The following is a 25,564-nucleotide window of genomic DNA, read 5'->3' as shown; positions in this document are numbered from 1 at the left end:
AAAACCAGGATGTCTCCACTCAGAGAGACGCCTGAGTGACTCCTCCCAGGAATCACCAGGGTTTGTCCTAAGGGATTTCTCCCAGAGAAAGACCAGGGCAGTTCCCCTCAGAAACCCAAGCACTCCTTCCATAAAAAAAGCCAGGGTGACTCCACTCACAGAGACACCTGAGCAACTTCTCCCGGAGAAAGACCAGGGCTTCTCCCCTCAGAGACCTGAGTGGCTTTTCCCAGAGAAAGACCAAGGCTTCTCCCCTCAGTCTGAGACCTGAGCGACTTCTCCCAGGAAAGACCAGAGCTTCTCTGTTTAATCAGAGACCTAAGTGACTCCTTTCAGAGAAAAAACCAGGGCATCTCTCCTCAGACAGAGAGCTGGGCAACTTCTCCCAGAGAAAGACCAGGCTGTCCCCCTCAGAGAGAGACCCACGTGATTTCTACCAGAGATAGACCAGGACGCTTCTCCCCTCAGACAGAGACCTAAGTGACTTCTCTCAGAGAAAAACCAGTGTGACTCCCCTCAGACAATGAGTTGGGAGACTTCTCCTAGAGAAAGACCAGGGTGTCTCCCCTCAGAGAGAGATCTAAGTGACTTCTCTCAGAGAAATACCAGGACATCTCTCCTCATAGGGAGACCTGGGCAATTTCTCCCAGAGAAAAACTAGGGTGTCTCCCCTCAGACAGAGACCTGAGCAACTTCTTTAGGAAAGACTAGGGCGCCTCTCCTCAGAGACCTGAGTGACTTCTCCCAGAGAAAGACCTGGCACCTCCCCTCAGAGACTTGAGTGACATGTCCCACAGAAAATCCACGCCATCTCCTCTCAGTCAGAGTCCTAGGCAACATCCTCCAGAGAAAAGACCAAGGCATCTCCCCACAGAGACCTGGGTAGCTTTTCCCAGAGAAAGGCCAGGGTGTCTCCCCCTCAGACTTCTCCCAGGAAAGACCAGAGCATCTCCCCTTATTCAGAGACTTAAGTGACCTTTCTCAGAGAAAGACCACAGTTTCTCTCTCAGACACAGACATGGGTGCTTCCCAGCAGGCTGAGAGACTAGGGCAATATCTTTCAGAAAAAGACAAGGCTGTTTCCCTCAGACAAAGAGACCACGGGATCTCTCTCCAGATAAATATTTCAGTGTCTCCCTCTCCACAACCCCCACCCCCCAAAAAAATCAAGGTGAAACATTCCCTGGTAAGAAAAAAAATATTTTCTAGTATTTTTGATGCTTCACAAATGAGAGATTTCTCTTGACCTGAGACTAGTAGGAGTCCTAAAACAGCCCTAAGTTTGGATAAACTTGAGAACCCTCCAGTAGCCAACTGTGAATTCTCCACATCAAGGTCAGAGACCAGGAATGACCAAGATGACTCAGAAAAGGCAAAGAAAGCCTCAATATGTTCATAAAATGCCTCATGACCCGGAGGCTTAATTGAAGTCAGATTTTTGGTGATTGAAAGTATATTCTGAAGAACTTGGAAGCCCACCAAGGGTAAGCCTGTGTTCAAGATCAAGTTAACACTTGCACCAGAGGTCAGAGACAGCACACAGTCTGACTGGCATCAACATTACTGGTGTCTTTGGGATGGAGCCAGCAAAATCTCCCAATTCCCAGATTTCCATGAGGTAATTTTCCTGCAGCTGAGCAGCTGATGGTGGAAAGCAACTGGAACAATTCTGAAATCATGTGGCTGCAGAGCATCCATGGATTATTGGCTAAAAGAAACCTTAAGGGTTCAGTGATTTTCAAACTATAATTAGCAATAGAACACTTGTCCCCCAAAGGAAGTCTTAACTGGAAAGTCAGTATATGCCACAGGCAAGGGAGAAACTGCTGTAGCTGAAGCAAGGCGGCAGTTACGATCTGTAACCTCCCCATGTGGCTTTCCTCGCCTCCTGGGTGGGGCCTTGGAAAGATCCAGGGCTCTGGAGAATGTGGCTTAATCTATCGCTTAAGTCCAACACCTGCAGTCTGCAGAGCAGGGGAACTCCATCAAAGAGACCCTCCATGTATGCCAGAAAGAAGGCAGGCGCTTGATGCTTTTGAACCCGACAGACCTGGGTTCAAAAGCCAGCTCCGCTGCCTCCCAGCTGCAAATGTGAGGTTAGGAAATTGTGTAACCTCTCTGGACCTCATTTTCTTCATTGTATGGTAATAAAATACTTCTAATCCTCAACAGTGAGCATTCAAGAAGAGGAGGCAGGTGTAAGAAGTTCTCAGCGAATGGCTTTAATGGCTCTAGGCTGCCACAGGCTCGCCTCCGGGCACATAACCAGTTAACGACACAGGTGCGGCTAATTTATCCTAAACCCCTCGTGTCCCTCACTCTGCTCACAGATCCTCTGCATTCACCCTCACGCCCTGCCTTCCAGGTGCTGTCCCTTTAGTTGGGGAATTGGCCCCAAACAAAAGAAAACAAAATCAAAAACAAAAACCTAAGGCACAGGGAAGCAGGAAGAGAAGGGAAGCAGGAAGAGAAGTGACCCAGGCTGAAATAACTACCTGAAGAAATATTAACTCTGCCACCAGGAAAGAAACTTGCCAGGGAGGGACATTTCCAATTTGTTTTTAAGGATCTTTCCTTGGCATTCTCATTAGCAAACCTCTACCTCATCCCAGAATCCCTCAGAGACGGCAAATATGCCAGGTGTAACCCTAATAGAATTTCTCCAGAACTCCAACACCAACTACTTTCTGTGATGTCAACTCCTATCATTGGCATCAATTGTGCCAAATCCTAACTGTGCCCTAGACTCGGAAACGTATAGGTCCAGCCTTATCCAAACGTCACAAATAACAGACGTCTAGAGTCACCGTACACATCTACTACATACTCTAGCCTTCTGCAGAGATACTAGGCTCACGCTGTCTGCAATTCTGAAGGCAGCCAATTTGAAGAAGCCACATTTATAGGTAAGCCACTCCACTGAACACACAATAAAATGCTTCATGAACCTTGACCAACCCTGAGGCAGATACTTGGGACTGTGTCCCTGGAGACTTCGAAAGAAAATATAATAAACTATAACAAGTGGAACAGTTTAAAAATTGCTTTCTTCCCACTGTATTGCTTTATGTGCAATAGTTTTAACTTCTCAGCAACCACATTCCACCCAGATGAACCTAATAAAAGTGAATAAGCTGCCGACCCTGACTTTGGTTTGTAGTTTCAAACTGTAATTCTATTACAAAGGGCAACAAACTCGGGCTAGAGCACAGCTGTGGCTTTTCAGTCTCTACAGGATGGTTTATCATTGCCAATTAGATATTTAGCTTAAAAAATACAGAATTCCCAATCTTTGTGACTTCTGGGTATGTTTATGTAGATAAGTTATGAATGGAGAAGAGAGGACAAGCTTGCACATTAGGAGGAATTCATTAAGCTACTGGGCAATCAGTGAATATTTTCTTACCCAAGTATTAAGTTTGAAACCAAAAAGAAAACGTAATGTTAAAGGTCCTCTGCTCTTAAGTACCAGCCTTTTAAAATACCTGATTGCCAGGGAAAATTTCTGCAACTAGATTCGGGATATAACTTCCTTTTCACTATAAATCATGAACTGCAGTGTGCCACATACACACTGCAATTCATCAACCATCTTAAACAGCGGAAGAAGGATCCTTATCTAAGTGGGAAGGAGTCATTCCAACCCTCCCCCAACTTAGTATCATATTACTAGATGAAAACATTTCCTTATTTCCAATAATTTATTCCTCATTCATTCCAAGAGATGAAAACATGTTCCTTTATGTGTACAGAAGATCTGCCAATTGCCCTCCAATTGGCAATTTCTGGTTTCCATCAGAATATTCCTCCCTCCCTTTAACATATCTTATTAAAGAAGTACAACTGCTAGCCCGCCAATAGACTTTTGCTAGTAGCAATGAACTTAATGTATTATTACTCCAGTTACAAGTAAAATGCTGTTCAATTATCCATCAGGATGGATACAGATAGATGTATACACAATCACATACACACATATACCATGTGAACTTGAAAATCATCTCAAATCTTAAAAAAATAATTTCAAAAATAGCCTTAATGATGCATTTCTTACTAAGCATAGTTAAGTGAAATACTGGCAAAAAAAGACGATTTACTCCTTGCAATTCAATCATCTCAGGAATTATCAGTTGCCTGTTAGTGCTAGCGGCATAATTCAGAAATTATGATAAAATTTTCTCTGCATTTTGATGCTAATTTAATTTCCTTTCCCTCACTTTAAAAGGAAACCATAATTATCAACCTTTACTCACAATAAATAGTTAAGGGCATTCCCATTTCATTTTGTATCACTGTAAGCCAAGAAAACGCTGATGAGTTTTAAAATATCACAGGGAATTAGGTGATAACTCATCAGTGCTTTCGAGTACAGACACGAATAATTTACAGTCTGAAACTTGGTATGATAATTTTGATTCACACATGGGAAATCTTATTAACCCATGATGGAATCAAATGATTAAAAGAGGTACATGTATGAGAATTTCACAAACATTTGTAGCCAGGAATGTATGTGCAATAGTAAAATATACACATACAATATAGACACACAGATTAACACTGCTGAAAGACATCTGGATAGATCATAAAGGCATTTAGTACATTATATAAAGATTATACTCTTTTACAAAATGAATTTGCAAGGTTCTTTTAATTGATACAGATTTGATTTAAAGATGCTTTAAAATTTTTCCCTTTTTCCTCACATAAGATTAGAAGCCCACTGCTAACCCTCACCTTCAAACCTCACCAAGTTGAAAAATAGGAAGGAATAAAGGGAGGAAAAGGGAAAAAACCCTAATTCCAATAACTAACTGTTATCTCTGAGTAGAATTACATGAAAATATAATTCCTTCACATGCTCAAAAATGTTCTAGCATTTGTAATTACTTTATCCTGGAACATTTAAGAAATGTAATTTCTGTCCATTTCTGTTTATTACAATGATGAAAAGTCTGTCAAATTACACCCAAATTGAGTGGACTGGCTTTTATCTCCCTAAGAAATCATTTTATGCTACTTTAGTGGACTAAAGGGGAAATCATAAGTGCAACAGTTAACAAACTATAAAATAATATACAAACACTTCTATTGGTAATGATTAATGATAAGAACAATAATTATAATATTTTCAATTAATGCTGATTATTTTGATCTACATACCCCAAAACCACAGGGTGTGAAAAGTCAACTACAGATCTGCTCTGCTTAAGAACTCTGGATAAGGAAAAACATCATCTCCAAAATTCTACCCTATGTAACCCCACAGAAGGCTCCCTGAAGCTTCAGCAATTGCTGCTCTCTGAGTGGAGAATCATGCTAATCATTTTTTAAGTTTGGAATTTCTCATTTATTTCAAAATCTTAATGTTCCCCTTTTCCTCAGAATTGACCATACCATTTTAAGCCATTTTTATTTCACTGCAATAGAGTAATTTCAACTAAAATTTTATAACTTATTCGTATCATTCCTCAAGAAAGACTGACACAAAAAAGGAGGGACAAAGGAGTATTCCTATTCAGTGGGTTCAAACATACATTAAATAAAACCGTTACTAAAACATAGTGATTGGAACTAAGTTTGATGTTACCTCTGGTACTCCTAATTTTCGGCAGGCTTCCAAAAAGTTTTCCACGTTTCTTCTGCATTTGGCCATGCTAAGTTTAGGCTATAAATGCAACATTCAAAAATAATTAGTTATTAAGAGGAATAATTGAAATAACAGGTTAAATTTTGAGCTTTCTAAATGCCACAAGTAATACGTGTTTATTGGAGAAAAATAATACATAAACAAATAGAAGACAATAAAAAAATTATCCAGGAACAATCCATCTGAACAGCTGTTAATATATGGATTATATTTTTCTAGACACTGTGTAGGTACATGTGTGATATAACAGGTGTGTACACACACAGATATGTGTTTATATGTAGACTTTCTGCATATTTGCATACATGTGCAAAATTTCTGCACATGTATGTGAATGTATACATGTGGATACACACACATACACGCTATTTTTATAAGATCATACTGCTGTGTAACCTGCTTTAGTTTACTTAAAAGCACACCATGCTGCTGCTGCTAAGTCGCTTCAGTCGTGTCCAATTCTGTGCGACCCCATAGACAGCAGCCCACCAGGCTCCGCCATCCCTGGGATTCTCCAGGCAAGAACAGGAGTGGGTTGCCATTTCCTTCTCCAATGCATGAAAGTGAAGAGTGAAAGTGAAGTCGCTTAGTTGTGCCCAACTCTTCGCGACCCCATGGACTGCAGCCCACCAGGCTCCTCCGTCCATGGGATTTTCCAGTCAGGAGTACTGGAGTGGGGTGCCACTGCCTTCTCCAAAAGCACACCATAAACATCACCTTTTCCCATGAGCAAATATATTTCTATATTAAGGGTTGATTCACCAGGCTAATGACTGTCTTTCTCCCCAGAGCAACGGGTTTTATTAGAAGGCTGCTGATGTCTCTAGATGAAGAAATTTAGAGGCACGGTGGGGAGCAGTCTTCTAGGTTAGAATGAGCAGCTTGTGCAAACACGGGAGTGGAGAGTGAAGGCACAGAAGAAGCAGACCAGGTTCTACGGCTACAGCACAGCTGGGTCTGGTCAGTGGGGGCTCAAGATGCTCAGTGAAGAATTTCTAAGAAGTGGACTAAATTCAGAAACATTTCTAAAAAGGAAAACTAAAGAATCCTCCAGCAATGCAGGAGACCTGGGTTTGATCCCTGGGTTGGGAAGATCCCCTGAAGCAGGGCATGGCTACCCACTCCAGTATTCTTGCCTGGAGAATCCCCATGGACAGAGGAGCCTGGGGGTCTACAGTCCATGGAGTTGCAAATTGCAAAAAGTCAGACACGACTGAGCGACTAAGCACAAAACATTTTACAGTTATTAAAATACATGGTTATGAGGAACTTTAATGACTCAGGGAGATACTTAGGTTTCCATAAATTTTAAAAACTACTAAACAGTATATATGTGAAGCTCACAATTCAAAACAACTTCTATGTTGGAGGAAAGCCAAGACGTAAACAGTGGTTGTCTTTAGGGAGTGGGATAAGACATTATTTATCTTCCTCCTGCATTTCTCCATTATCTCTTTTTTTCTAATCAGGCATTATTTCACATGACATTTTCAATTGAAATTTTTTTATTTGAAAAAAAAAAAAAGTGAAAACCAAAGAATGTAGCATTTTTTTCCCCTGAAGAACTGACAAAATATGTAAATGTGTATAGATACATGATTCATAGTGTCTCTTATACCTTATAAAACAATTATTGTATATTTAAATTGGGAGCTGAAGAATGATAGTTTCTTTCTTATAATTTGAGGAAAATTACTGAATGAGAATTTGGTACACAGTTCAAACTTTATAGCTGTCTGGACTTGAAAACTTTTGCATATTAGATTACAGGACAGAATTTACTGTCCAAACTAAGGCAGATAAAGCAGATTTAAGTCATAAGACAAATTGGTCTGTTTTTCCCCTGTGTTTTCTGAAGCCAAAATGTGGTCAGTCTTTGGGAAGCAAAAATTATGTTTAACTGTATAGAAAGAAAACTGAGAGGTGAAACGGGATCATCAGCTTATTTTTCCTACTGTGAAGAGAAAAGAAAGTAAAACAAATAGTACCACTGAGACACCTTCCTTGAGGCGTCGGGAGTGGGCAGCCTCACATGAGGCTTTCATCCCACACACTCCTTGTGCGACCTTTTATGAACACTGTGCCTTGAGGTTGGGAGCTCTGACTTTTGCAAATCTGCTCACAAACACTAGTGATCACAGTGGCTTGCATTCATTCCCGTGTTTATCATGTACGGGACCTCGTTTCATCCTCATGAGAGCAGTTCTGTGACAGAGAAGAGCCAATCAAGTTCAAGAGAGGTTAAATAACTTTCCCAAAGTCGTGTGGCTCATACCCATGTGGAATTGGAATCCCAACACTACAGTCTTAGCCCCTAAACTCTTCTGCTTCATCTAACAGCAATAGTGTGGATAGAAGTTCTTCTCTACTTGTCCAATGAACCCTGCGTGGGCTTCAAAGACAAGCTTATCTTTGATTTCTCTCTTCTTGATGGTAACATGCTCCATGAAGTACAGGGAAAAGATTTTAGTGCTGGCTTTATCTCCTCAACAGTGAGACAAGGATTTTTTTTCACTCACTCTTTCTGATCTTTTCCGTTTCCTTGGTATCTCCAACCGACCCTTGAGCACAGCTAGCAGTCAAGGAATTACTGAATTAATGACCAGCTAACCAACCTCTGGCCTGACAGGTTACTAATGATATTTTACTCAGAACCTACATCTTTTCAGAGTGATCCTAAAATCCTCAATAATTATAAAATAATAGATTCCATTAGAAGAGAACCTACCAAACAAAAAATGTTTTCCGAAAGGACTTCTCATTGCTTAAATAAATGCTTGTGAGGAATAAATCTCTGTCTCTACAGTCTTAAAGTTAGCGAGCAGGGCACTCATTTCTTTAACATGATTTGCTTTATATTTGAAACTAGTTCATTTTCTCTCATTTACATATTTACTTGAAATAGTTTCCCTTTTTATAGTAAAAATGTTGCTTCATTCAGAAATGCTATCCCTGGGATTCTCTAGCAGTCCACTAGTTAGGGCTCCACACTTCCACTGCAGGGAGCACAGGTTCAATCCCTGGTCAGGGAACTAAAAATCCTGCATGCCCTACAGCATGGCCAAAAAATCCCCAAAGACAAAACAGACACGCTATTCCTTTTCTGCTCTTTCAAGTTGTTTGAGGCCGAAAAGAGAGGATTTGAACAGGGTCCTGGTGATCCCCATCAGTGTCTTTAACCAGCAGTCCTGTTCCAAAGGAGTTTCTTTTATGTAAGAGTTAGTTTTCCTTAAATGGTGTTACTTACAACTGCTGGTGAGGGGACATGGATGCTTGCGACGGATCGCGGGCGGATGTGGTTGACCAAATGGCAGAGGACAACGCCATCCATGAGGGCGGCCCCCAGGTCTTCATGCAGGCTGACCTTGAGTCTCATCTCGATGCTCTGAAAAGAGATCAAAAGGAAGTCAATTGCTCTCAGGCAACTGAGGGTAAAATACAGTTATGAGTATTTATGAACTGAGGTTTAAGTTTCACTATAAAGGATAAGAACACCTGGAAAACACTGACATGATTTAAACCTTTCAAAAGATATTAAATAAAAATCCCTCTGTAGAAAAATAAATTCAGTTATGCTAAAAATTTTTAATCAGTTGAATTTTTAAAATAATGGAATCACTTCTTGAGTTCAATATTGCCTCAGGCTTAGCAATTAAAATAGAAAACCAGAATAAGCTGACAAATAAAAGCCAAATCGGTGGTGACTGTTTTGCAATGTACAAAAATAGCAAATCAATATGCTGTACACATGAAACTAAAATCATACTGTAAGTCAACTATATTTTAACAAAAAGTAAATAAAATAAGTAAACATAAACAAAAATCAAATGCAAAACCCAAATCCAACCCAAACTTATTATTTCGGATAATGTATCTCAGGTAGCCTGCAGAGGGCAGAAGAGAGATTAGGGGTGTTTTTCTCAGATTATGCTTTCATTGAAAAAGCAATTTTTCTCCCTTCTTAAAAAAAATGCAATGTTTTATTTTGAGGTCATTATAAATTCATATGCAGTTATAAGAAGTAATACAGAGAGATCTCAGGTACACTTTACCCTGTTTCCTTCTAAGGAGCAACCTGCAAAAGCACCTACACAGCCGGGACACTGACATGGATAGAACATCTCTCTCACTACAGGGATCCCTCGTGTTGCCCTTTTGCAGTCACACCCACTTCCTCCCACCCTCAAGAACCTCTTTGTCCCTGCTCTCTTCTCCTCCCCTTCCAGGACTCCCAGGACAAGAATGCAGATCATCTGTTACAGTAACTCCCAAAGGTCCCTGAGGCTCTGCTCACTTATTTTCAGTCTGTTTTTTCTCTCTCTGCTGCCCAGACTAGGTAATCCCTGTTGTTCTCTCCTACAGTTCACTGATGCTTTGTGATGCTGTTGAGCCCATCCCCTGGGCTTCTCACTGCAGATAATGTATTTCCCAGTTCTAAATTTCCATTGGTCCTTCTTTATGTCTTCTGTTTCTTTGCTAAGATTATCTATTCCTCTGCTGAGGCATTCAATTTTTTCCCTTTGTTTCAGCCTTGTTCATAACTACTTGTGGAAGAAACTTCACGGTGAGTGCCGTAAAATCTTTGTCAGATAATTCTAACATCTCTGCCGTAACAGTGCTGTCATCTACTGATTACCTTTTCACATTCATTTTGGTTCTTGGTACAATGAATGATTTTTTTTTTTTTTTTCTGGTTGAAAACTGGACATTTCTGGTATTACGTTATGAGACTTTGGACCCTATTTAAACTTCTCTTTTGGCTAGCTATTTTGGACACTACTCTGGCAGGGAGTGGGAAGGCACCACCTTGCTGTTGCTGTGTAAACGCAGATTGCCACTTGGTGTCAGTTCACTGGGACTGGGATTGAAATCCAGGCTCCCCGTGTATAGGTTCCACGGTCACCATGGGAGGGGATGGGATTGTTTTTAGTTAGTAGGGATGAAATTCCTGGCTCCCAACTTGGCCTTCTCTGATATCATCCCTGCAGAGGTGAAAGTCAGCTGCCTATTCCATCTTTGCAGGCATGGGTAGGGTTGGGGCCACAGGTTTCCTGTAGCTGGAGTAGGGCATTTATTGTTGTAGATGTTGTAAATGTAAAAAAATTGTAAAAGTTTTCTGTCTCCCTAGGCTGTCCTTTTTCTGGTCCTCTGAGTAAAGTAAGCAGGCTTTTGTTGGGACTTTAAAAAAAAAAAAAAAAAACCTGTTCCCATGAGCATTTCCAGTTTCCAGCTACTTCAGCTCCAAGTCTGAGAAAGATGAAGCAGAAAAGAAAACCCACTGGACTCAGCACCGAGTCATTCCTAGTCCCAAGGAGCCCAGCTGGTCTGAATTATTCTCTCCACCTTGCAGAGTGCTCTTATGCTTATTTTATATATAATTGCCAAGGGTTTTAGTTGTACTTAGTGAGAGGAATGGGGAAAAGTACATCTACTCCATCTCCTCAAAAGCAGGAAAATCCATTTTTTAAACTTCAAATACAAATTTCTCCTTTACAGCAAAAGCTCCTCATAACTGGGTAACACTGTAAGAAAGGATGACTTAATTTGGAGATTTGCAATAAGTAAAGCACTTGAAAATCAGTGCCTGTAACAGTGTTGCCTAATTCTCTTTCAAAACTGTCCTGTGTCTAGACACCTGATTTTTTATTTCTAACCTTGCTTTCAGTCTCTAATTAAATTAAAACATAAGCTATCAATATGACCCAGGCTTTAAGATAAAATCATATCACGCTTTGAGAGGCTTGTCTCAACTTCTCATCTTATTTTTACGTATCTCTGAAAGTTCGCCTCCCAAGTTTACAGCACACCCAAATACTCGAGGCAAACGACCGAGGTCTGACTTGTCCGATGTGACTGCTGAGTCAACCACAGCGGCTTAAAGTGGTGGTGAGGAGTTTGCGGGTTTTTATCTCTTTCCTCCGGACTACCTGCTATATATATACTTTTGGGGCTTCCCTGGTGGCTCAGAGGATAAGGCATCTGCCTGCAATGCAGGAGACCCAGGTTCGATCCCTGGGTTGGGAAGATCCCCTGGAGAAGGAAATGGCAACCCAGTCCAGTATTCTTGCCTGGAGATTCCCATGGACAGAGGAGCCTGGCGGGCTACAGTCTACGGGGTCGCAAAGAGTCAGACATGACTGAGCGACTTATATAACCATATATATGAAGTATCATCTACAACAAAAAAAGATTCTGACCTTCCTTAAATTCAGCTTTAATTTTACTTATAGAATTCATTGCTCATTTGTAAAACTCACTGTTATTTGAAGTTGTATATTTATTTGTTTCCTTCTTACTTATTCTCTCTTCTCAATAGACTACAGGCCTCATGAAAGCAGAGACCTTTTTGTTCTTTTGTCTCTCCATCACCTAGACCATACGGCCTGGCACAGAGCAGCAGTCAATAACCATTTGCTAGTGGAGAAGGAAATGGCAACCCACTCCAGTGTTCTTGCCTGGAGAATCTCATGGACGGAGAAGCCTGGTAGGCTGCAGTCCATGGGGTCACAGAGAGTCAGACACGACTGAAGCAACTTAGCAGCAGCAGCAGCAGCAGTGAAAGAAGAAGATATAGTATAAAATCCACCTCTTCAAGAAGCTTCCTATATTCTTCTAATTAATGGCTATGGTACTTCTCTTTGAATATAAAAGAACTTATGTAGTAAAGCACGATATGCTGCCTTTAATAACTAATATCAGTGAGTTCTTTGGTAACTGATCCTTGGCCTGCCGTTTGACCTTCCACATACTTACGTGAGATCCTCCTAATTAGACACAAAGACCATGAGGGTAGACAAATATATACACAGTTGCCACCAGGAGCTGTGCTGGGGATAGAATTACAACATGGAATAAGACAGCCATGGCTCCTGCCATCACCAAGCTTAAAAGCTCCCCTAGCGCCCAGCACAAGACTTCACTCTTGGTAGGAACTCAAATGGTTTGCCTATTATATGACATTGGAAAATTCTGCCTAGTAGGGATAACTATAAACATCCTTTAAAGTCACGTAATCTTATTAAATAAATTAATAACAATGCATTTTTACAAGTTTTAACTTTTATACATAGGTATTACGTATTTCTACTTATATTACCTCATAGATTCCTCACAAAATCCCACAAAGGTAGATGGGAACTACTGTTTTAATATATGAAAAAACTCAAACTCAGAGATGTTAAGTGACTTGCCCAGTAGCAGACAGTCAGTAGGCGAGTTGGCTAGATTTGAAACCAGGTCTGTTTGAAGTATTTCAAAATCTACTTTTTAAAAATACGGAATGCTGCTTCAACGCTGGAAATTATTATTCAGTAATACAACGTTTCCCGGTACCTCTCGGAGTTGTTCCACCAGTTCTTTTTCTTCTCTCATCTGTTCCATTTTCCTCCGAATCGTAAACTGTGGGTCTATAGATTCCAAATTTCTCTGTGGTCTTAGAAACACTAGAAGAGAAAGGGGGAAAGCCTTTATGGAGTGTCTAGTACAGACTGCCATATCGGGCTTCTCATGTTTGAATCAAATAGTTTATTTATCCCAAATAATTCATTCACCACTCACAAAAACAGGAAATTCTGACTTTACATGAAAAGCTTGATTCAAATATTCTAGAGAAAATTATGTTTTCAATTATTCTGCATTGTGTGGACGAATGATCAGCTGAATCCAGGAAAGGGCTTGGTCATCCTTGGTATTATTCCAGACTCCTCCTCTAATTTTTCCACTGCTTCTATTCCAAGCTTTCATCTACACTCCAGGTTTCACAATCCTTTCATTAAACTTGAATACTCTGTTTCAAGTAACAAGACAGAATTGCTTTACATGGTATAAACAAGCACAGGTTAATGATTTTGTTGGCTGCGGTTTTTCCATCAGCCTGGATTAAGAACTAAGTGATGATATGCACTACCTACTCCCAAGCGTTATCTATCTGAGCGTGGAGGGGAAATTCTGGCTTCTATCATGTCACTGAAAGTGCATCCCTAAGTCAGCTCTTCAAAGATGACCGTAGATTGCTTTCAGAAAAGCTGTCAAGATGGGAGGCGGTCTTAAGAGATCATCTTTGCCTGCAGGTCCTTAAAATTACAACCTTCCAGGAATAGCAACTCACAGTGGCAACTCAGGAAGGAGTTAAGGCTCTGGCTGCAGACAAAATGAATGTTCTCAAACTTTGAAGGATAACATCTCTTAAAGACTATCAGGAAAGCACGAAATATTCTACCTATGGGCAGTGATTCTAGCAATTTATATCAGGATACAAAGCACAGGGCAGATTTAAACTTGAATCTTTTTCTGCCTTTAGATTCTTATTAAGACTATCAACTTTCCATGCACACAGAGGGAGCAAAGAGTGGTTAAGAGCTGTCGTTGGTTCTCTGTGTCCCATAGATTTTCAGATTGGGAGAGGTGGGGATGGGAGGATGGGGGGGGCAGGGCTTCAGAAAGTCTGGGGCAGAGAACTCCAGTTTTAAAAATCAGTACCACATAGAAGGCTGCACCGACATACTGCGATTCTAGTTGCTTCAATCACCATATCTTCAATAATATAGAATAAGAAGATTATGCAATGTTTATTCTATTCTGACAAACATTCTCTATGAGCCACTTTAAAAGCTAATTCAATTTATTTATTGTTAAATATGGTTTACAAATATACTTTGAATTAAAAACTGGGGCCCACCCTATAATCAATTATCCTACATTCATACAACTATGTCATTTTAATCCTAATTTGTATCTTTGAATCAAAACACCTTAATGAATGTCTTACACTATACTTTTCACATTTAGGTATTTTCTTTCTAAATCAGTTCTAGGATATTTGAATCAGCATTCTGGTGCTCTACAGAGGACCAGAAAGTTGACACATCTTAAGAAATCCTTGACTTACGGAAGTTAATGGAGCAACGGGATGACTACTGTACATGAAACACCTTCTGGAACTTCAGAGAGAAGTCAGCCTGGGGCCTGGGCTTCTGTCTCAAGCCCCCTAAGGAAGTCACAGGTGGAAAGAGCCAAAGTCTTGTCACCAAGACCCACAAAAACCAAACCCCACAGGAAGTGAGACCAACTGTTTCAAAAATAAAGGCAAGGCAGGCCGAGGAAGTAGGGTAGACCAGTCAGCAGGGAGAGATGAGATAAAGTTGCCTTTGCACCATATGGAGCGCAGTCAAAAAATCTACCTACTTAAACTTAGTGATCAGAAGAGAGATACATTAAAATGGAAAGTCCAGAAAAAATCCACACCCTCAAAGAAAAGAAATCAACCAAATTTACCAAAAAAGTCAAGGAATGTGGACTTAATTGAGTAATACACATACTGGTCCGCAAGGGGGAGCCCCAGCTCTGTTTAAACAAATCCAGTGTTTTCTTTGGAGGTTTTATTTTCCTTCGGCTTTTTTTCTGGGGGCAATCTTATCTAATACTACATGTTTAATATTTCCAATATGTTTTTACTGGCAGACTTCATTCTGAATACGAAGCTATCAGGCAGTTAAATTAACTGTGAGCTTTTGGTTAACAGGACACTCTTCAAGTATCTATGCCCTGTTAGAGCCCTATGTGAGATAACAAGATAACACAATGGTGTCTGGGTTTTAAATACATGGTCTTGCTTTTCATCTTAAATGCCCATACATCTCAAAAAATACAAAATGCATGCTTGGGTATTTGCTTTATGAATATAAGCAGTTAAAAAATGTTAAAACATATGTGAACTGTTATTTTTTAAATGAACACTTCCAGTGTATATAAAATTATTGGAAATTTGACTACTACTAGTTTTCTAAATAGATTAATTATTGTAGAATATATGAGAATTTAAAATGAATGATTTAGACTGATAAATCTACAGAGCACATGTTTGTTATGACAGAATTAATTTTCATAGGATCATTATAGGAGCTCTGATTATACTATCTACAATTTTTTTTCTTTTCAAGCCATATTTAAATAATAAATACAGTGACCAGTTTGGTCAGAGCTTCAGGAAATTGATCTATGGAGGAATTATTCTAGTTTTCCTTAATTTTCTGTCACTACATTTAAGAACTCCCCTACTTAATTCAGGGGAATAAAAGTTAACTTGAGGCTACAAGAGCTGCCTTGTTATAGTAAATATTTTTCAAAGCAAATGCCACACTGATTAATGTAAATAAGAAGGAAAAAAAGCTGGGACAAGAGAGCAGAGGGAGGGTGTATATGAGGGAGTGAGTGTGTGTTTATGTGTGTGTGTGCTCAGCTGTATTCGACTCTTTTCGACCCCATGGACTGTAGCCCACCAGGCTCCTCTGTCCTTGGGATTCTCCAGGCAAGAATCCTGGAGTGACCTGCCATTTCCTCCTCCAGTGGATCCTCCTGACCAGGGATAGAACCATGTCTCCTGGGGCTCCTGCAGGCAGATTCTTGACCACTGAACCACCCGGGAAGGACGTGTGTACACACACGTATATATGCCTAAGGGGCAGGAAAAGCCAAGGAAATAGGAGATTTAAGATGCAGGGAAAAAATGAGTCCTGCTTAGCTGGTTAGTTACCATGTATCAAATAACATTCAAAGAATGAAAAGGATGGTTTGCTCATACTTGCAGTTTTGCTCATACTCATAAATACAGAGACAAATTTCTAAGCAAAAATTCTGCAGGGAATGATGAATATGCTTAGGAAGAATATCAAATTCATTCTGCAGGTACAGGTCAAATTCTACTACTTTCCCCTTATCTCTACCTCCTCCTCCACTCTCTTCATCGTCTTCATCCCCAGCCTGGGAATGGTCTCCACTCTCTTCATCGTCTTCATCCCCGGCCTGGGAATGGTCTCCACTCTCTTCATCGTCTTCATCCCCGGCCTGGGAATGGTCTCCACTCTCTTCATCGTCTTCATCCCCGGCCTGGGAATGGTCTGTCAGCTATGAATGCGCAACGTTGCTTATCTGTGCCTCTCATGGCACTCATCACCTTCTGTCTCACAGTACAGATCTGATTTTCTCCATAGGACTCTCTAATACAGAGTTTATGTCTGTTTCAAATTTAAACTTCTATCCCTGTCCAAGAAAGCAGCTTGTTTGATGAATAAACAACAACAAAAAAAAGTGTTTCAAAAACTCCCTCATTCAAAGATCAGACTATCTGGGACTTCCCTGGTGGTCCAGAGATTGAGACTTCCCCTTCCTATGCAAGGGGCGTGGGTTCGATCTCTGGTCGAGGAGCTAGGATCCCACATGCCTCATAGTAAAAAAAAAAAAAAAAGAAAGAAAGAAACATAAACAACAGAAGCAGTATTGTAACAAATTCAGAAAAGACTTTAAAAAATGGTCCACATCAAAACATCTTAAAAAACAAGCAAGAAAACAAAGATCAGTCTATCTGGAGAGTACCTTGACACAGATTACCCTACCCTGATATAAGCAGTCACCTGAGAAATCTCCTAAAGCTTAGTTTCCAGGTTTGAATGCCTTAGACTGCAAAATAAAAAGTTCCACAAAGGCAGAGATTTAGTCTGTCTTTTTCAGAACTGTGTCCACAGTAAAGTGCATCATGCCTAACACACAGTAGGCACTCAACAGATACTGGAACTTCCCTGGTAACTCAGCTGGTAAAGAATCCACCTGCAATGTAGGAGACCCCGGTTCAATCCCTGGGTCAGGAAGAGTCCCTGGAGAAGGGATAGGCTACCCACTCCAGTTTACTTGGGCTTCCATGGTGGCTCAGACAGTAAAGAATCCCCCTGCAATGTGGGAGACCTGGGTTCAATCTCTGGGTTGGGAAGATGCCCCTGAAGAAGGGATCGGCTACCCACTCCAGTATTCTTGCCTGGAGAATTCCATGGACAGAGGAGCCTGGCAGGCCATAGTCCATGGGGTCGCAAAGAGTTGGACACGACTGAGCAACTTTCAACAGATATTTAAGGATGTGCACAAGAAACTATTTTTTAAAATGTTATAAAAGTACCTTTCAGTTAAGCAAAGAAAGCCCACTCCTCTAAAAATTCCCTGAAATGCTGTTACAAGAAAAGCATTTTGCATAGAAATTATTAGTGGATATTATTAACCTTTATTATCTAAATTTAACTCCAGATTTCTTCTCTGTGGACACATGAGGTTTGGAATTCAGCTCTCCACTTCCCCTTGGAAACTAAAAAATCTGGACAGGGTGTGATGTTAAAGACATACCAATTCAAGGGCAACAATAGGGTGGCTTTGAAAAAGTATCATGAGTTGTAGATCCAGTTAATGTGAATCAGAAATCTGATTAATACATTCATTTATTCCCTCTGGTGCCTAAAAATGAATTAGATAAATTCTCTGCCCTCAGAAGGCTCAAATTTCTTCTCTATTGTCTTGGGCAGTTTATTTAACCCAGGGGTGTTTACCTGCTTAAACAGAACATCAAGTCAGCAAAATAATCAGTGCGAAGACTCCATGGTACACCAAATAAATTAGCGTCTCTGAGTGTAGGGCACAGGCAGCCATTGTTTGAAAAATGTCCAGGTGATTCTCATATAAAGCCAGGGTTGAGAACCACAACCCCTCCCAGCTTCAGTTTCCTCATTTTTGTAATGGGGAAGAAAATACCTAGAAGTGCAAGATTATGGTAAAAACAATTCCAGAAAATGTCAGAAAACTGGCCCAAGATAGGTATGTCCGTCCATTCATTCACTTTCCAGTGACAGTTTAAAGATCAATTTTAAGTATAAATTAGCACCCACCAATTTGTTGAAAATGAAAGAGAAAATACTTCAAAGGAAGGCAGGAACAATTTTAATTTCAAAATGAAGGGGGAAAGGAAAGAAAGCAGCAGAGTAGTAAAAGAGCACAAGAGAAGGAGCGGAAGTGAAGCTTTCAAGTTAAGAACAACTTGAAGTGAAGCTGCCCTCTCCAGCCCCAGGGGGCAGACATAGAGACACAGGTCCACATCCTTCTCCAGCCATTTTAGGAGGCAGGACTTTGAGGACTGTAGAAATTCAAACTCCCGAGGACTTCCTAGCCAGTTGTCATTTTTATTTCTTTGAAGATTGAGTTTAGGGAAGATATGGGAATTTGAAATGACATATATTTGAAACAAAATATTAGAAAGCAATATTTATTATTTCAAATGTGTTTCTTTAAATAATTTTACTTCAATAGTCATTTTTAAAAAGTGGGAATTTTAATATAAAGCATGACAGTGAACAAGGAATAAACAAGCCAACTTTACCAAAAGTAATTAATAAAAATCACAAATGAAAGGCAAGTTGCATCATGCTGGGTAGAGTGGGAATATGATGCCATTTATTTTCACAGGTTGAGATAACCACAGATACTGGACAATGGAGCAACTATGAGGAAACAAAACTGATGGGGTAATCAGCTTTGAGATGCCATGAGGGGCACTGAATGGGATCTACTGTTTCAGAGTAACCAGGAAGAGCAACATAAAAGTAGGCTATTTCCCTCTTCCAACTTTAGCTCACATACTTGGGGATACATACAGTGTTTCTTCATTAATTAAAAAACACTTACAAAACAGAAAGAGAATGTGAATGTATGGCAAAAACCACCACAATACTGTAAAGTAATTGAATGAGTGAGTGAAGTCGCTCAGTCGTGTCCAACTCTTTGCGACCCCATGGAAGAAACCGGAGAGAGACTCACAGACTTAGAAAATGAACTGATGGTTGCTGGGGGAGGGGAAGGGATAGTTACGGAGTTTGGGAAGGTCATGTACACACTGTTATATTCAAAATGGATAACCAACGAAGGACCTACGGTATAGCACGGGGAACTCTAGTCAATGTTAGGTGGCACCTGGCTGGGAGCAGGGTTTAGGGGAGGGTGCACACGTGTGTATGTATGGCTGAGCCCCTTTGCTGTTTACCTGAAACTACCGTAACGTTGTTAATCGGCTATATGCCAATACAAGATAAAAAGTTTAGTTTGAAAAAAACTTTAAATGTATTGGAAAATGTATTCAAATCAGAAGGCAACATTTAGCTCAAAGAGAATGAAGATTGTATTTGAAAGGTCAGATTTGGGAACCTACACAAATATTTGAAAAGACTTCTGCTGCCAGAAAATTATCAGATAATTAACAGAAAATTATCCCTTCCCTAGGGCATACTGTAGGCAAATTGCAAAAAGGGGAAAATAACAACTACCCAATGTCTGACCCAGGTAGATTAATACTGAAAACAATCCCTTTGTTATTTTGTGTGTGTGTGTGTGTGTGTGTGTGTGTAGTACACTATAATACCTACATGTGAATCCCTAGAATTTTCACTCATAGAAAAAATATCATATAAGTATTGGATGGTTATTTTATTTTCAGGAAGATTTTCACAGTGATTATTTTCTATGGAAATCTTAAGACTTTATCTGGCACAAAGTATCTTGCACAAAGAATCCTCAATAAACAGCTGTAGATGTGAAGGTAGAGATGGTGGAGAGGAGACTGGACCCTTGGGCATGGCCCCAGCTCCCCTTCTATCTAGCAGCGTGAGCTAGGCAGGTCACCCCACCTTTCTTGTTTTAGTTGGTTCATTTATAAAGATAGAAATTTTACTGCTACATCTAAATCTTACCTAGCTTTAAAAAGTCTTTTTCAGATATAATTCCTAAGGAAATACCAAATCACACATAAATCTTTCATTCTAGGCTTTATTCCCTTTAAACATCATCAGATCCATAAATAGCCATGCTTTCTGAGAAATGAAAATGATTCTCTCCCCTTTATTTTTAAGTAAAGGAATAGTTTATCAAGAAAGTTTCCACTTAGCCTTCCTCAATTTCCAGGATTTAAAGTGGGGTGATACAAGAAGGAACTTTGGTTTCCTTGTTATTGTTGTTTAATCACACTTGCTTTTGGTTTCAAATTTTAGAAATCTATGAAATAATAAAATTCCTTTTGTAACTGCTGCTGCTGCTAAGTCACTTCAGTCGTGTCTGCCTCTGTGTGACCACACAGACGGCAGCAGCCAGGCTCCCCCGTCCGTGGGATTCTCCAGGCAAGAACACTGGAGTGGGTTGCCATTTCCTTCTCCAAGGCATGAAAGTGAAGAGTGAAAGTGAAGTCGCTTAGTCATGTCCGACTCTTGGCGACCCCATGGACTGCAGCCCACCAGGCTCCTCCGTCCATGGGATTTTCCAGGCAAAGTACTGGAGTGGGGTGCCATTGCCTTCTCCAGTACTATCAGATAAAACACCTTCTGCTACAGAGGTCTAGAAAAAGGAAAGATATAGTGATACTATCAGGAAAGATATAGTGAGTGCATGTGTGCTCAGTCATGTCCAACACTTTGCAACACTCTGGCCTGTAGCTCACCAGGCTCCTCTGTCCATGGAATTTTCCAGGCAAGAATACTAACCTGCCAAAATATACATTATCCTTCTATGTAATGAAGTCTGAAAAAAGCATTTTTTGGTTGAATTTCGACCAGAAATCACAACAAATGTTTTACATATATGGTTTCTATTCATTACATGTAACATATTGATATTGAGATTAAAAAAATAACTTAGAAAATATATCTTCTTGTGTTTGCAGTGGTTTTACCCCACACATCACCTCTCTTCCCTATGAATCATATTCTCTATTTCTTTCGATATTACTTTTATTGCTTTGTATCTTGGAGTAAAATGCCTAAGATCTGAACTAACAGATCAATATGGAGATTGAGATATCTGTAGTAAGTGTATCTAAATAACTATATGTATTTTATTTTCATCTTTTAGGCCACTTTAGATATATAGTGGCATGAGATCAAACAATATCCACATTAATCCTAGCTGGGTGTCCTCAATTTTTTATTTGCACATTTGATTCTCAAGCCAATTTACCACTCGTGAATATTTGTTGTTGTTTAGTCTCTAAGTCGTGTCCAGCTCTTTTGCAACCCCATGGACGGCAACATGCCAGGCTCCTCTGTCCGTGGGATTTCCCAGACAAGGATACTGGATTCCACTGCCTTTTCCTTTTCCAGGGGCTCTTCCGGGCCCAGCGAGCGACCCCACATCTCCTGCGTTGGCAGGGGGATTCTTTACGACTGAGCCACCAGGGAAGCCCTCTTGAATATTATATAGATGAAAGGGCTGAAGTTATCAAAAGTCAAAATGTGCAAATAATTTTCAAAGAAAAAAAAAAGCAAGTGATTTCTCTTCGTTTTTAGAAATTCCTTACTTCTAACCATTCTCAGTGCACTCCTTTCAGATCAGTCACAGTGTATCTTAATTACTTTAAAAAATCTCATTATCGGAAGCCTAAATAATAAAAGATTATTATTTTTTATTATTTATTATTATAAACTCCAAAAGCATTAGTTCAGAAGAGATTATCCAAATGTACAAAAACCCAAATTTTTATAAGCAAGCAAACACACCAAAAAAAAAAAAAAAAAACCCAAGCAGAAAGAATAGAGAAGAAATTATTGTACAGTCCTTCCAAAATTCAGAATGTTCAAGATAATTAAACATAGTTTAACAAACTGCCAGAGAACAATGCACATGCATTTTTCTGGACTTTCCAGGTTTACTGTTATCTCTTAAGTCAGGCATGCAGGAGAACGCAGTCTATCTTCAGCTGCACAGAAATGAATGTTCAGTACATTCATTCACTGGCTTATTAATGAGCACATTGAAGAACAGGTACAAAGCCACCTACCATTGTCACTGTCTCCTGCAGAGGGAACACAGTAGCTAGAGCTGTCCCATGTTTGTGCCTGTGTAAGTTTGTTGAAGGAGATAGGAGGAAGAGTGAGGGCTGGGTCTGCAGGAGAGCGAGAGAGCCAGTCCGCGTACAGTCGCGCAAGGACCAGGAAAAACCAAAGGGGCGGCAGCATTTCACAAATGGCATAAGGGTTGTATGGAAATGAAGCGAATTTCAAATTATGGGATTTAATTTCAAATGTACAATACAGCAGGAGAATGAAAGATGGCGCATGGAATAAAAAGAACGATAAAAAACTGAGTGTTAGTACTTATCAATCATAGACTTTGCATGCAGTTAATATCATTCATCGTTAACAGTTCTCAAGCCCAGACTTAGAGCACTAATGAATCATGTCAGCGGAAAGAAGGGGCCCCCATAGACTATGCAGATAAAAAGCAAAAGCCCTACCAGATACCTTTCCCGAAGACCTTCTAAATAATTTTAACAAATATGACTCACCATAAAAGTTGGCTATGCAAAGTTTAATATGTGTAAATATGTCTATTATTTATAAATAAAGCTATTATAGAATCAGCATTTACAGTTGGTGAATTTTTTTTCCCAAGGCAGTGTAAAATTTCTCTTTAAAGACATCTATAATGATAGCTGAATCTAGTCAACTCTGCTCAACCCTTGAACCATTGTCTTAGATATTGATCAGTATAAAACCAATTTTGGACACTAGTTGAGTCTCCTTAACAACAATTAACCAATAGATATCCATCAGTTCAAAGAACTTCTAAGTTGGTCATTTATGAAATAACATCTCTTTTGGGGGCACTATTCATATAGTAGTTTCTGATATTTAGAAAATACCTACACAATTTTTATTCAATCTTAAGGCAAGGCCGGTAAAATACATGGACATGTTTCTAGGAATGACTATTTGGGTATATATACATTTGTCTTTCCTTGGAAGAAAACATAGAAAAAAATTTCTTTTGGAAAAAACTACCAGCCAACTTAAAGAATCTAAGTTTCTATTCCAAATTTCTGATTTGAGAAGTCTGTTTTTATTTATAACACAGAAATCACATGAATTCATATACTTAATTTTAACATAAAAATCACTTTTTAAAGATCCAAAGCTACTTAATCAAAAAGAATGATATGACCTTCAATTAAGATTACTATATATTTTCCAGAAAATGTCAAAAATACATACTGTAATATTTTAAACTTAATAAATAAAATTTTAAACATTCCCAATAGATGATGCTAGTCTCATAAAGTTCCAACATGCCATCTGATGTTCCTGAAGAAAAATCAGTATTATTTACAACAAACTCCACAAAGCTTTCAACAGCTAGCACAATTTCCACACTGGTTAGTCAGCATTATAGAAAGGCTGGAAGCTAGGAGGGGAAATTATCTTTGTTTCCTGCTATTCAAAATGAATACTTCACTTAGTTTTCACCACTGCAAAGAATCAGAAATGGTTCAACAGTGTGGGCACAAAGTTGATAAGCTGAATTTGGACCCCATAAAAAGAACTGGAAAAGTCATGGAGACGATTTTACAACTAAACTACAAAGATGCACATTTAAAAGAATATTATTCTGTGGAGATACGTTCAACTTTTGATTTGCTCAGTTATAAGAACTTTTAAAATTGTCTAAAACTGCCTATAAGGGACAGGAGAAAGCCTAGCCAAATATGAGGCCCTCGGTGTATAGAGAACATTCCTGGTAGATCACCACTCAAGGCATGGGTGCCCCCATTCCTCCCAGCACAACCTGAGACCTTGCAAATTGAAGCCCAGCCCATATCTGGCTGTATACACTCAGGTCTGTAAATGGTGAGGCTAGTCATTTGAGTCCAATTTCAAGTACAGTTCGGCTCTCCATAAAACACTTCCTAAGCCCCACCACACACCCAAGCATGTTCTCAAATAGCTTTGTCTTATAGTCCATTCAAAATGCCAGGAAACCTTTACACCTGGCCACACATTACCCATCAACCAACTTCCTCCAAAAATGAAAAAACATTCCTTTATAAAAGAATTATATTTTTTTTTCCTATGGGTAAAAAATTATACATATGTGTATCTGCAACTGCTGCCAAAATGCTTTACTAATAAACCCAAGAATATCTAAGTTCTTTACTACCTTTTGCTTAAAGAATCTGAGTGCCTTCTTAGCACTTAACTGAAAAGCATTGGTACAGAATATTTGCAAAAACCTAAGAATGAAAAATATTAAAACAAAGAAGCAACTACTAATAATAAGTTAAAATAAAGTAGGTACTATAACCAGAAAAGGCCTTTAAAATCTCTCTGACCACTCACGTGAGACTTGGAATGACTGCCCTGTCACAGGAGTAATCACACAGACCTTTCCAAGGTCCAGAGAGCAAATGAGGGGTGTCTCACAAAGAGTCACCATCCTTCATGCAGCAAGGTACCAGCAGCCACCGAGGCAAAGGGGTGGCTATTTTATCCAAAAAGCATTTCTTTGCCACTTACATGCCCCAACATTTTTCTCTCTTTGCTCTGTTACTGATAACACATCCTTAAGAGGAGACACACTGACAACAGAGCCTGAAAATCTGGCCTTGCCAAGCTGTAGCAAGGTTCTGATGCCAGGATTCAAACTCACCAGCGTTGACAAGGCTGCTCCCACTATAACAAATGCACGCAAAAGGCTAAAGAGAAACTCCGGAGTTGTTTCACGTGGGCAAGAACACTGAGGTTTCCATTTACCTGATCGAGGTTTCAGGCCAAACAGAGCTGTGCTGGTGCTGGTCGGAGAGCTGGCGGGGGAGTTCTCTCTCATCTGTGGTGTTAGAAGGAAAGGACACTTTTTAAAGAACTGGAGCAGAACTATGCATGCTTCTCCAGGATCAAGGGTTGCAACAAAACCTCGACCTCCTTGCACTGGCTGCTGTGAGGAAGTCCTGACTAAAAAACATGATAACGGATGCATCTTCACATTGCAAATTCTTGTGGTAGAATCAACAGAATGTTATTTGGGGGCAGATTTATTCAATTTTTATATGTTCATTATAAAAGAGTTCATAATCGTGTGATACTGGTAATCCTTTTCTGCTCCAGAATAGATGTGTGCATTCAAGTGCACGCATGCACGTGTACCACACACACACAAGCACACACATACATCACCTCACAGAGGGCACATCTGATAAAGACTCTCATAACACAGTGAGATGAGAAAACAGATGACACTGAGCAGATGTCTCAGCTATGTGGAAACCCCATGGATCAGTTATGGTTAACAAGA

At 39.7% G+C, this 25,564-nt stretch overlaps 1 protein-coding gene across 2 annotated transcripts in view; it reads right to left on the bottom strand.

Moving 5' to 3' along the window:
- The window catches only part of LRCH1 (leucine rich repeats and calponin homology domain containing 1), a 215,336-nt gene that overhangs the window by 16,164 nt on the left and 173,608 nt on the right, over positions 1–25,564 (bottom strand). For both annotated transcript variants that reach the window (XM_086328954.1, XM_086328955.1), the window contains exons 15-18: positions 25,027–25,099; positions 12,983–13,092; positions 8,898–9,035; positions 5,591–5,668 (exon numbers count right to left, since the gene is read on the bottom strand). In XM_086328954.1, coding sequence (XP_086185080.1) covers positions 5,591–5,668; positions 8,898–9,035; positions 12,983–13,092; positions 25,027–25,099 — 399 coding nt within the window. The remainder of the gene's footprint in view (positions 1–5,590; positions 5,669–8,897; positions 9,036–12,982; positions 13,093–25,026; positions 25,100–25,564) is intronic.

The sequence above is a fragment of the Bos grunniens genome, chromosome 12 (assembly GCF_055505025.1).
Source record: "Bos grunniens cultivar Pamir isolate PY7600 chromosome 12, Bosgru_T2T1.0, whole genome shotgun sequence".
NCBI classification, from domain to species: domain Eukaryota; kingdom Metazoa; phylum Chordata; class Mammalia; order Artiodactyla; family Bovidae; genus Bos; species Bos grunniens.
Note: the sequence above shows the minus strand (reverse complement) of the source record. Positions and strands in the feature narration are given on the sequence as shown.